Here is a 13,190-nt window from a genome sequence, read left to right as displayed (position 1 = left end):
TTTGTTGTTAGCATTTGAGCTGTGTATATCTGCATGAAGAGGAAGTGGTGTTTTATGTGATGTTTTACAATCACTATCCAGATGGGTCTTACCTGATCACTCAGACTTACATAACCAAAATTGATCTTTTTCTTTCCCTGAGTTGCAGAGGGAATTTAAACTTTTATTTTTCCATGGTAACACACACTAATGTTGGAGCATTTTGTGAGTACATGAGCAGCTTTGGCAGAATAAAGCTGTATGCTGGCAGGTTTTCAGATCAGTGAAAATGTATTTAGAAATTATAATGGTGGTAGACTTACTGGATATAATAAAGCAACAGGCTGATGTTAATGGAATAAAGTAGAAGGTACCATATGATTGTGAACCTGCAGTAAAACATTAAACAGAAAATGTCTGTTTATGCAGTTTATACTGTGCAATCTTATGTCTGGTTAGATACACTGCATATATAAGTGTTCCATTAGTTAATTCATGTAACCCAGCCTAGAGTTGTTAATCAATATTTTTCTCTTTAGAAAATTACTTTATGCTTCTATTCATAGGTCACTGTCGAAAATTTCTTGCGTGTATTAACGGGAAGAATCCCACCAAGCACACCACGATCTAAACGTCTTCTTTCTGATGACAGAAGCAATATTCTAATATACATGACAGGTGATTACAGGTTTCTGTATACAGTTTATTGGTGTTTGTTGTTCAGTTGGATGAGCCTGTTTGGAAGTGTGAAATCCCATCAGGAGTCCAGACAAACAAAAGGATCAACAAAAGGATTTTTTTTTCTTTTTTTAGCATGTCATACTAATTAAGAAAAAACCTGTAAGGCAATAGTTAGCAAGTACAGTTTCCAGTTTGAATGACATATCTGTACTATTCTTACTGTATTAATATTTTCTTTTGCTGAAGTCTGTTTGGAGAAAGAATTGTTTGCCTTTTTTTAGAAAAATGGTAAACCAGGCTGAATATCTCCCTTTAAACTACATACTTGCCTAGCTTCTGATTTTTCTGTCAGGCCATGGTGGAAATGGTTTCCTGAAATTTCAAGATTCTGAAGAAATCACAAATGTAGAACTTGCTGATGCCTTTGAACAAATGTGGCAGAAAAGAAGGTAAGAAAAAAACATTATTTAGAGGTTAAATACTGTATTTCATGAACATGCCCAAAGTCTTACCGGTAGGCCTCACCTTCAGCATGATACTATCTGTTGTCCATAAAATTGCATGGAAGCCTGCATTCAGAAAGAAGAGTTTTAATTTTTGTTTTCAGTTTCCTGCAGTTACAGCTGCTCAAATGTATTGCTTTGACTAAACCCACATCTTACAGTCAATCAGTGTGAACTCTTCTGTCCCTTAGGTACCTAGCAGCTGTCCCAGAAACTAAAAAGCAGAAGTATGTATATGTTGTTTAAAGAGAGATGGGTAAGGAGGCTCTTTTATTTCTTTCAGGTACAATGAATTATTGTTTATTATTGATACTTGTCAAGGAGCATCCATGTATGAACGATTTTATTCACCTAATATAATGGCCTTGGCTAGTAGCCAAGTAGGAGAAGATTCATTATCAGTAAGTAGATTTTTGTGATCCTGAGGACAATTTTCAGAACGCTTGAGTTAAAAGCACAGGTCCTATTGGCTTTTAACTAGAAATTTCTCTTCTAATTGCTGAATGTGTAAGATACTTAGTTACAAAATGTGATTTTGACAAAACTTGTAAGTGTACTTTTTCTGCTTGTTTTTGTGCACTGACCCAAAGAACCACACTAATGATGGATTTCTGTGCTTGTTGGCCAATTTATGCGTTGGCTAGGATAGGAAGAAATTTTATGGGAAGACTGCTGAGAGATGTGTGGGGAATATTCAGTCTAGGACTTCTTACACTTGATATACAAAACAATAGCCACTACCTTTCACCTGCTGTAATTAGATCCCAGTTGAATTACAGAAGGAGTGATGAGAGGGATCCTAGCCAGACCAAAACCAGCATGTCAGGGTTATCTAACCTGTGCAGTGCTGTAAAATAAGCTGTCTCTTCCAGCCCTGTTTTCCAAGTCCTGAGAAGCTTGGGGCAGCCCACAATTCTGTACTGGACCACTGAGAAGGAGTTCCCTGCTTTTTGGCAAACATGTAGATTACCAGGGTATAGTCTAGAAAAATGAAGAGAAACTGTATTGGTCAGCTTGCCAGCAGTATGTTTCTTCACAGCTAGTCATTTTCTTTGCATAATTTGCCTAAGAACAAAAAGCCATTATGCTTAACTTTTGTAACATGCTATTACATTCTGTTCCCTCTCCTAAATACCAAGTCCAATAACTGCTGTGTGTTGTTTTTAAGCATCAACCTGATCTTGGGATTGGCGTTCATCTTATGGACAGATACACATTCTATGTGCTAGAGTTCTTGGAAGAAATTCATCCAGCTAGTCAGACAAATATGAATGACCTAGTAAGTAGAATACTCAACGTTCATGAATATGCTAATGACTTTAACAGTTTCAAAACTAATTTATTTTGTCCACAGCGTTCTCCAAATGCTTTCTGTTATCCTGCTGTTTCTCTCGGAAGCAGCTTTGGAAGGAGGGTCTTTTTGCCATTATTGAATGTAGTTGTAGTGTAGCACTTCAAGGATTGTCCTCAGTGTGGAAGTGGTTTGCTGGCTACAGAAAAAAATTAACCAAAATTAGCCAATTTTTTTTATTCACTGAAAAATGAATAAAGTACTCATTAAATATTCATTTCAATAGAACAAAGTATTCGCACATGAAAAATGATAGTAGGAAGCTTCTAAAATCATCTTAATGGATAGCAGACACTTTGTACATGTGGGAAGGCAAGCATTGATATTGTTTTGCAAAGGTGATTAAATGGTTAAAATTCTAATTGTGCACTCACAAATGCCTGCAGAGACTAATTTCTCCATATATCTGCTTAGATTCCAGAGCAAAATACGTCCAAATTCATCAATGTTTGGAGTTAATTATATCTTAGGCAAATATTAATTGTAGCTTTCGGGGATGAGGCAGGCGGAAAAAAAACCACAACCATATAACCTATGGCGAAATTTATAAAAATGCCTGTACAACAGTTAGATGTATACACTGGTGAGATGACATAAAAAGTAATCATATTTTATTTACTCTATTAACCCTTTATACCTGTTCCAATGCTAGTTTCATTGTGGTAATATATTATGCTTTGGTGCCTTGTAGCTGTAAATCCTGACAGGCTGTGTCAGTGATCTGAGAGCCACCGCTTACAGAACACATTGTCTTTGATTCATTTTTGTGAAAGGAGCAGCTGCTGAAAAGTTTTATGCCACCCTCTGTCTACAGAGGATGGTGTTAGCCTGGCTGCTAGATGTGTAGTGGAATTCACTCTAAACAGCCCACACTTGACAGATTTTTATGTTGATATAGAATTGATTCAGTGACTAAGATTCAAGATTCTTTTACTACCATGGGAATGAAATTCTGTCCTGTAATCTAAAATCTTCTGATCATGGCATACAGATAACTTTAAAATAAATCTTGTTAAAGAAGAATATGCAAGTTCTTTATTGATTAAGTATCTTCTTCTAGCCAGTTCATTCAGACAGCACTTTAGAATTCTATTCTGTAAACCAGAAAATGAATTGATGTTTTAAAAAAAAGTCATAAAAAATGAACAGTGGTTTCTACCGAGTAAGACACCATCTGGGAAGTGGTATAACTGGTCTAGCCAGCTAGATATTAATCCAGTTGTTGGGAAAGTGTAGAAAACTTGTTAGCTGGCCAAGTAGTTTACCTTTTAAGCTCTTTGTTTAGGTATCTTCTCCGTTCTCCCTTGTGTTCTTGTTTTTGCTTATATGCTGAATACTCAGGAAGAGCTGTGGGAAGTTATCCCATACTGGTAAATTCCTTACATCATGTAAGTCGTCTTATCATATGTTGATCTGCTTATTGCTGCTTTGGGAAGGGAAGAGAACGGACCCAAATATATAATGGTTTGTGATGATCACGTACTGAGTCATAATATGCATGTATTTCAGCAAACATGACCTTTTGATTTCGAGCTGGTGCTTTTCAGGGCTTCATCTAAGAGTTCCAAAATGACATATGGTTAGTCCATGGTAAGGATATAAGACCATTTATTTGCCAGCAGTTACAGGGGATACTTTGGCACTGGAATGCCTGTTAGTGTTGTGCTGGTTTGAGAACAAGGACCTACTGCTCATCCAAGTCTGATTTTTTTTTTTTTTTTTTAAATTAACACTTTCCAAACTCAGGATAACATATTAAGTGGCTCGCTAAATAGTTTTAAAATTATTAGCTGATGTTTAGTTGTTTGATCTTCTGATGTGTTAAATGTGTTCTTTTTTAGAAGTACTGTGCATTTGTTACACTGCTTCTATCCCAACACCCCTTTACTTTTCTCCAACCACTCTTAAAGCAGCTTCCCTTCACATCCACCTAAGATTTGGATATTGCATTCCTGCAAAGAATGAGACATCTTTTTTCATAATCCACTCCACCTACTCCCCACCTGCTCCATCTGTGTTGCTAAGGGATAGCATAAAGCTGTGCAAATGACTGGCTTTCAGTTTGATCACAATTCCAAAAAAGTAAAGACTAAATTGAAATGTCACACATTTGAACTTTTAAAATAAGATTCAAATAAATTTCGAAATGAGATCTCATTTGTCATAAAATAGCTAAAAATTTTGTTAAGAAAAGTCAAGATAACAAAGTTTCTGTTCTGCGGAATTGTTTAGCTTTTTGAATAGTATCTTATTTAAAAAAAATTGGAAAAATCGACACATGAACAAATAGGTTTCATTTAGCCTTTTTTTGTCAGAAAACCTCAGTTATTAGTGTTAGTCTGCTGTGGTGTAATTGCTTTGCAGCCCTTTTCTCACACTCGTAGTGGATAGGTAGATTTTTATACTGAAGTCATCTTTTTGGTGCCATTACATGTTTTTGTTCATGATTCATCTAAACATGGTAGTGAGTTGTGGGACAGGTAAGAAATAGTTGGGTGCAGTATCAATTTCCCACTTTTAGTGCTGATGCAGTTTTTTGGGACATTTACACTCTTGAGAGCTTGGAGGAGAGAATGGTATAACTGCAGCATAGCTTTATGTATCAAATAGTGGGATTAAAACAAATACTCAGCTGTTATAGCTTACTTCAGAGACTTAGTTTTTATGTTTGTGCCCTTAGTTGGAGCAGAGCTGAGGAAAATTGATTGCATTTTGGTGAAACTGAGACTTAAGAGGGTTTGTGCACACTGACAAGTGGCTTTGTATGAGAGGCGTGATGCTGATGAGTCTAGTTCATTTTCACTTCACAGGGAGGATAACAGAGATTTGATCTGCTCCTGTCTTTTCTTTAGCAGCAGCCTAATGCCATATGCTTACAGGCTCAGACAAAAAAAAGACAAGGTATGAAAGGGAAACTGTAATGGAGCAGAGGAGAGGAATGGGGAGATAGAATTTGTCCTCTATGAAGAAAAGCCAGGTACGTTGTTTCCTCTCTGAGAAGGTTTTTAAATGTAGGGCTCTGTTGTCCTAAGAGGAGGAGCTGCACAAGCCCATGCGTTTTCTGTCAGGCTGAGCACAGAATTTCTGCTAGAAGTACGGACTGAAACTCACAAGTTTTGTCAGTCATAATCTGAGATAATTGAGGTTGTATCTGCATTGAGCTAATTAGGACCTGTGATTTTGTCCTAAGAATGCAACCTTCTAAGAGCTGACCCGTGATGTAATTAGCGATAATGAGTGCTAGATCCAGTGACTGATGGACCTGTTTGTGAAAATCACTTGGAGAATTTAAGATTAATGAAGATGAGCACCTATGTGGAGAGTGTCCATCATAGTCCTGTACGCTAATCTGTTCTGTTAAATGTTCTTTGTTGTTGGAACATACAAGGACTCACATCACTGTTACCAGGTGGTCTGCGGTTTGCCTATGAAATGAATGAATGGACAGCAACATTTGCTCATAAAACTGTCCGGAGCACTGTTGAGCTACCTACCGTCTCTGTCTAGCAGGAATGTGTGTCTAGCTCCCATATCTAGTAGGGTTGTGTGCTTGGTTGTAATGATTGAAACATGAACTCAGCTTTCCAAACTCATCAAGGAGGCCAAAGAGAGTGAGGCCTTGGGTTGCATTTCATGGCACTTTAAGCTATGTAGCATTATTAATAAAAATACAAATAAATTATTATTTATTATTTTACATTTTGTGCATTACAAGATCTCTTGAAATGGGGAATCTGTCCAGATGTGAAATTAGAGACTTTTGTGGTGAGTGTGGTAGGACTTGTGCAAACCAGCATTATGTCCAAAATGCACTGGTTTTGCCTTGAATATCTGCTGGATATGTAACAATTTTGTTATTTAATAGGCATGCTGTCTTGTCATATATTCTAAATGTTACAACAAATCTGACACTGTTATGTCTACGTATTTTCTGCAAATGTACCTTTATACAGAACTGAATCCCTTGAAAACAGTTTTTTAGTGCTGTTCTTGTCTTCCGGGTGTTTCAATGTGTGCTGGTTATAGTGGATCTGATACGTAGATAAAATATATAGGTAAAATAAACAATAAGGTGTATAGCTAATTTTTGTAGGTTTTACAGTATGTCTCTGTGAACTAAATGTACATAAAACACCTTTGATATTTGAAGATCCTAATTCTGCATTAATTTGCAGGCTATAAACTGGAAATAAGACTAAGATTTTTTCTTTTCAGTCAAAAGAAAAAGGCTTCTTTATGAAGCCTTTACTATTAGCTACTTATCACCGCTTGTTTAATCTCGCCTGCCTCCCTTTGGTAAATAAGAAGAATTTATTACCCACTTGTGTGTTTTGGAAGGTTATAGCAGTGTTGCTGCATCTATATTCAGAAATACATTTGTGCAATTTAATTTAATCAATTAGATGTAACTGATGACTGGCTTTCACAGAAGCATTTCTAAACACAAATGGCATAATTGTGAGGATAAAGATTTTCTGAAATGCATAATGAAGATGTTTATGCCTTTTTAATGTTTTTGTTCAGTCATTTTTGTCAGCTGTGGAGCTTGTACTGAATGCAAGTAAGTTATGTGTGGCATTTATCTTTCTTTTTATAGTGATTTCATTTTGGAAGGTGTATGTAGAGACTATTGATGAATGAAGGGCAGGATATGATTGTTCATCTTGGTTTTCAGTTTCAGGTCTGTCCAAAAAGTTTGTGTGTTTCCACGCCTGGGCACCGAACTGATCTCTTTCAGCGTGACCCACAAAATGTTCTGATAACAGACTTCTTCGGCAGTGTGAGAAAGGTGGAAATTACAACAGAGACAGTTTCTTTGGACAATGACTTAGCTGGTTTTGAAAGCAAGTAAGTAGTCATTATTTAGACTTGATTTGTATAGCTCTGTGCCACAGAAACAAAATAGTTATGTAACTGCCAAGGAAAGAAGAACTGTGATTTTCTGTCATTTCTTACAAAGAATCAGGGAGTTAGTATGGATCTGCTACTAATGATAAAGTTGGGGTTTGTCAGCTGAAAACTTGGTTTAAAAATACCCCTTTATTCAGGCTTGTAAATAAATGAATGACCAAGATGTGGACGTCAACAACAAAAAAATTAGTCTAAAATTTTCTTTCTTCATTAACATTTCTTCTTTAATGTGTAGAAACATTTTGTTCCTGTAAATTCCTGCTTGTAATAGTTTACTCCCTCAGATAAGCTCTGAGTATAAGCCATCAGTTAGTTGTTTCATAACAACTAGCTTTTTAAGAAACGCTTTGTTTCTGTTCTGTGAATTCTCTGGCTTTTGACATTAACTGTCGTGAGAATTTCTGTTGCTCAGATGCAACAATTCATTTGAATAAAATTGCTGGTGCAAGTTCATTGATAGAAGTTGTAACGGGGCTTTCATTACTTTGTGGACTGAAGAAAGAATTATAAACTAGTTTGTATTTTTGGTATTCTGTTGCCACCTATTGGGAACATGTAAAGGAAGATGTGCTTGTACTGCAGAATTTATTTAGCATTGTGCTTCCATTTCTGTTGCATCTTTTATGTTTCATGATACTGTCCTCTAGGACAGAAAAAAAGGCATTGAAATAGTTTGCTGTACCAGGGATGAAATCTTTTTCAACCCATAAATTTATGTAAATTATTGTCTACCTTCTTTGATCTGAGCAACAGTAAACAAGAAGTTAGTGAATAGCAGTTTTATTAATTTTAAAGTACTCGGGGGAGGTTTGAACTGAATATTAGGAAGCATTTCTTTACCGAGAGGGTGGTCAAACACTGGAACAGGCTTCCTAGACAACTCCTCAATGCCTCAAGCCTGTCAGTGTATAAGAGGCATTTGGACAGTGCCCTGAACAACATGCTTGGACTTTTGGTCGGCCCTGAATTGGTCAGGCAGTTGGACTAGATGATCCCTGTAGGTCCCTTCCAACTGAAGGGACTGTTCTATTCTAAAGATAACAGTAACTCTGGTCCTCATAATTAAAAACATCCTACATGATTTAGTATATTTCATATTTTGTTTTTATACTGTATTTTTATCTGTATCATGCGCATTAGTACTAACCATATATTTCTTAAGCTAATTTTGTGACTCCTTAGTTTAGAATAGTATTTAGTGACACTAAATTTGTTTTTTCTCTGAAGAATAAAAAAGCTTTTTGCAAATAACAGATATTTTGCCAGTCAAAAACCATGATGAAAAATTACCTATGTGGGTTTCTAATTTGTGAACAATTAAAAGGTGAAATAGGTTTTGGATGACTTTACTGTTCTGAAACAGGAAATAACTGGGATTTTCAGCTTTATTTTTGAGTTGGTTTAGTGCCAATATATGAGGTTTTTTTAGGTATCTGATATTCAGCTGAATTGGACACATGGAAGCAATGTTGAGAAATGGGCAGCCATGCACAGAGAAGAATATTATCCTTGTGAAATGTTCTGATATTTAATGAAAGCTCTATTACATTATCATGGCAATTCCAGTTAACTTAAGTCTGTGAAATTGGAAGAGATTGGAAGGAACATGCTGGTTTAATAGCTAAATAGTTTGCCTTTAGCTTGGAAGGGTCTTTGGGAATGTGTATGCCTCAGAATGGAAGCACACAGCAGTAGCTCACGGAATACTGCCTCATGTCTGTAACGTGTATGACCATTTTTAAGTGATCCTGTGTAAAACTAAGTTATTCATTGCACTATATTCAGATACAGTTTTCCAAAAAAAGGACTTCAGTTCGCAGTTTCTTGTTACCACTTTGGAAGAGTTTACAGAGAGTGTGTTTTTAATGGAGAAGAAAGCATGGACCTTGTAGAAAAGTGCTGGAAAATTGTATTATAGCTGCGTAGATAGTGATGCGGCGTGCTTAATAAATACCCTACACAGAATTCTGAAGTCAGTACCTCTTGGTATGACAGAGATCTGTTTTGCTACAGCAAATCTAGGAATTATAGCTTGAAGTGAATTTATTAATTGAAAATGTTAATGCTTTTAAAAATGCAGTTTTGGAGGGTCTGCTCTGCAAGAACTATTTTTTTTAAAGAATGTTATAAACATTACACACATCTATTTCTGAGGGTGTTAAGAAGTTAGAACACTTCACAAATTATGTGATCTTTGAATAGATAGTACCCCAATTGTCCCAAATTAATATAAGAATGAATCTTGAATGAAAGAATGTGAGTGCGTATTTGTAACCTTCTCAGTGTTAGTTAAACCATTCTGTGCTTTTTGGGAATGTCGTGGCTGTTGACACCCCAGATTGCACTCTTAAGTAAAACAGCTAGGGAAAGACTGGGCTAGCACAGCCTGATTTATTCTTTTTGGTATCATTGGGAGAGATCTAAACCAAACTTGTTAAAAATGAATAATCTTTCTAATTAGTCATGAATAATCTTGTTCATGCCTAATACTGTTTTAAAAGCCTTTGTGAAGAGGAAAAAAGTCATGTAGAATTGAACTCGTGCCCCTTAAGGGTTTGCAAGAAGTATTTACCAGGAACTATCTGATAGATCACAAATGTATACCACCAATACAAATTTTTACGTTTTACATTGGCTACTGAGTGTGCAGATTTTTTTTTATTCTGACAAAATCTATGCAGAATCTTAAGTATTTTCCTTTTTTCTGTATTGCATTCCAGTTACACTTTTTTCCTAAAAGATAATTTGCAGAGGTTTTATTGGTTTAATATTTGATATAGTCTCTTGGCTTCATTTCTTTATGAATCATTTCCTCTTTGTTTTCTTCTTCCCTCAGTATTAGCTTGATACCTTTTTCCTTTTCCTTTCACACACTGGTGGCAGTAGAATGCTACAGAATATTCGTGTTACTAAGCATAACCAGAAACTGAAATACAGACCTCAGCTCTGACACAGTCTTAAGTAGTCTGTGTTAGATCTGATTTGTTTTAAAGTTGCAAGTGTCATATGTGCAGATAAGGGCATTAAAAAACAAATGAACAAAAGAGATAAATCATTGATTACGCAGATAATGAGTAAAGAAGATGCCATCACGTGAGGCATGAACAGGTATTGGGATCATACTGCTGGCAGACTGTTCAAGTTTTCATCTAACCCACTGCTGTGACTTTGCCAAATCTTTTCAATAGAAGTTTGTTCTTTGTTACACAATTGCTTAGCAATTACTTCGTAATACGGATCCACTCCCAAGCTCAGTGTGAGCTATAGCTGTGCAACCAGATCAGAACTGGCAGTTTCATGTTGAGCACAAGCCGTGACATTTGATGAGTGAGGCCTTTGAAGTTTCCTTTGGCTTTGGCTGGGACTTGTACAAAGAACAACTACTAATTAACCAAAAGAAGAGGCTTTCTTTCTATCCACATAGTAGTAGGTGAATATTTGTCAGTAAAAGCTTTTAAAAAATAAAAAGAAAAATCCTCTGCTGTTTCCTTTCTTCATAGCAGTTTCAATCTAAGCTACGTTCACTTCAAAGGGCTTGTTCTGCAGCTGCCGCAGGCCTGGCTGGGTTTGTAGCTGCCAATTTTAGCAGAAGACCTGACAGTGTAGGGGTTCTGGGCCTTCAGCTGATTATATTTTGTCTAAATCCCCATGAAAGAGCAAAAAGTAAACATTAAGGAGTAGAAGAAATCCTGCAGCTTTGGAGAAGGAGCCTTGCAGAGTTTAGTACATCTAATAAATTAGGAGTGCGTCTCTTAAACTTGGATTGTAACTCTACAGCCAGTTGGAACACTTTCTCGTTTTCAGCTCCTATCATGAGGAAAAGATGTGTATCAGCGGAAAGCGTTGGTAAAAATTGGGATGAATATTTCTCTTGAGGGTAGTAAGAAGTGAATTAAAGACAGTGTCATATAAAACCATCCTAGTTTCATTGCTTTTGAGAATTGGGCTTCATATTTAATACTTCTCTTAAGAAGAATTGTGGTACTACGGGCAGTGACTGTTTTCCTAAAAATAAATAAATTGGCCACTTGTGTTAGGAAGGATGCTTGTGTAACAGGGAATAATTGTGAGTAATTGGTTCATTTGCAGTATGTTAATAGGTAATGTTCTCTCAATATTTTTTTTTTTGGCGTCTCTCTTCTGTCTTTTCTTCTTTTCCACCAGTTATTTTCAGTTTGATGTGCTTAATAAGTAAAGCCGTTGTTGGGTGTTCCTGAATCCATGGGGATCCAGTTAGTGAACCAATAGGTAATTTTTTTAGCAAGTAGAAGCTGTTCAGCTCAATGGGCTTTTCTTAAAATAAAAAAGGCTGAGTTTGTTCTGAGACCACTGTTCATTTTTTACCAGATGCCTCAGATCTGTAATTATTCTAAGTTTTATAAATCATTTTAAGGACTAATTCTGAAAGCTCTTGTTCTGTGAGAAATCCCAGTTCTCATTTGCATCCTGATTTGCTGTTACATCAGTGATAAATTCACATCACCTTCCCCCCCCCCTTGTATTTTCCACCTATTCTTTATGCGGAGGCTGTGAAGGACAAAAGTTGCTGTATTTGTTCTGGTGACCGCAGGTGCCCTGCGTTGCAGGAGTGGGTTTGGGCTGCCCTCCCCATAGTGCAGGAGGTGCCTTCCGCTGAGCCCCCCCCGCTACGGCACAACGGAGAGGGGAGCGGCTCCGATCCCCGGGGGCGGGGGGCGGTACCGGGGGGGGCGGCCGTGCCCGGTGGGTGCCCGGTCGGTGGCCGGCAGGTGGCAGCATTGGAACGGGCGATCGCCCGCCACTGGCCCCGGCCCGGGGAGCGGGCTCGGGGGGGGGCACAGGGCGTCAGCGGTTTTTAATGATCTTGAATGTGGAAAGGGAGTCGGGGTTGTGGTGGGGTTGTGTGGTTCCCACCCCCTCGCCCCCCTTTACATGATCAGTCTGAAAGTACTGTAGATAGGGAGGGAAGGAGGAGTTGAACTTTTTTGTCGTTTGTTGTGAGTTTGAGAGGATAACAAGATTTTTGTTTTATTTTCCACTTTTCCCACTGAACAGCAACCTTGTGGAGATGTAATGTGTTTCAGTTTGAGTAATATATAAATAAAAAAAGTACTTACAAATTAGCAGGCCTCCACTGGTCTGTATTGAATTGACACTGAGATTATGAAGCTGTGAGTTCCAGGTAGCACTGTTTTTATGGAAACATCTTCAGATGGATTTCATAATTTATGAAACATGCTAATCAGCTACACATGTAGCGTATTTTCTTCTAATGTCTTACCATTATAATAGAATAAACTTGTAAGTGTGGATTTTCTGATTCATGTGTGTTTTAATAGCCTACAAGTAATTTAAAAAAATGGATGAACCAATGCTTGGTGTTAATATTATTGCTATATTTCTTAAAGTATTTTGTAAATATATTTGAGTTTTCTTTGCTTGCTTAAAGATATACATATGCACATATACATATGCTCCTACACCTGCTAGTGTAAAAGAAGTTTTCAAGGTAATACAACTAAAATTAGTATGAAGGCTGTAGTAGGAAAAATTCTGTAGGAGGGTACAATTGCACTAGTATAACATTAGTATAAAATAAGGATGGCTGACAATAACAAAAGGAACTGCAGGTATAAATTGTGTTAGGGAGACTTTAAATACATTGAAGTGCTATGTTCGGTAATTATAGTCCCTGTTTAGCAAGATATTTTAAAAAGCAGCTTTGAACAATATATTATTTGTTCATTTGAAAGGGTGGGGGGTTTTTTTGGCCATGCCTTTTGCCA

General features: G+C 37.0%; 1 protein-coding gene across 2 annotated transcripts in view; it reads left to right on the top strand.

Annotated features, from left to right (window-relative positions):
• PIGK (phosphatidylinositol glycan anchor biosynthesis class K) overlaps positions 1-13,190 on the top strand; it is a 71,874-nt gene that overhangs the window by 8,443 nt on the left and 50,241 nt on the right. For both annotated transcript variants that reach the window (XR_012624131.1, XM_074832303.1), the window contains exons 5-9: positions 546-657; positions 1,013-1,109; positions 1,447-1,564; positions 2,332-2,442; positions 7,190-7,362. Coding sequence is in view for 1 of the 2 variants with exons in the window: in XM_074832303.1 (XP_074688404.1) it covers positions 546-657; positions 1,013-1,109; positions 1,447-1,564; positions 2,332-2,442; positions 7,190-7,362 (611 nt within the window). In the remaining variant the exon portion in view is untranslated. The remainder of the gene's footprint in view (positions 1-545; positions 658-1,012; positions 1,110-1,446; positions 1,565-2,331; positions 2,443-7,189; positions 7,363-13,190) is intronic.

The sequence above is a fragment of the Strix aluco genome, chromosome 8, assembly GCF_031877795.1.
Source record: "Strix aluco isolate bStrAlu1 chromosome 8, bStrAlu1.hap1, whole genome shotgun sequence".
Taxonomy (NCBI): Eukaryota; Metazoa; Chordata; class Aves; order Strigiformes; family Strigidae; genus Strix; species Strix aluco.
Note: the sequence above shows the minus strand (reverse complement) of the source record. Positions and strands in the feature narration are given on the sequence as shown.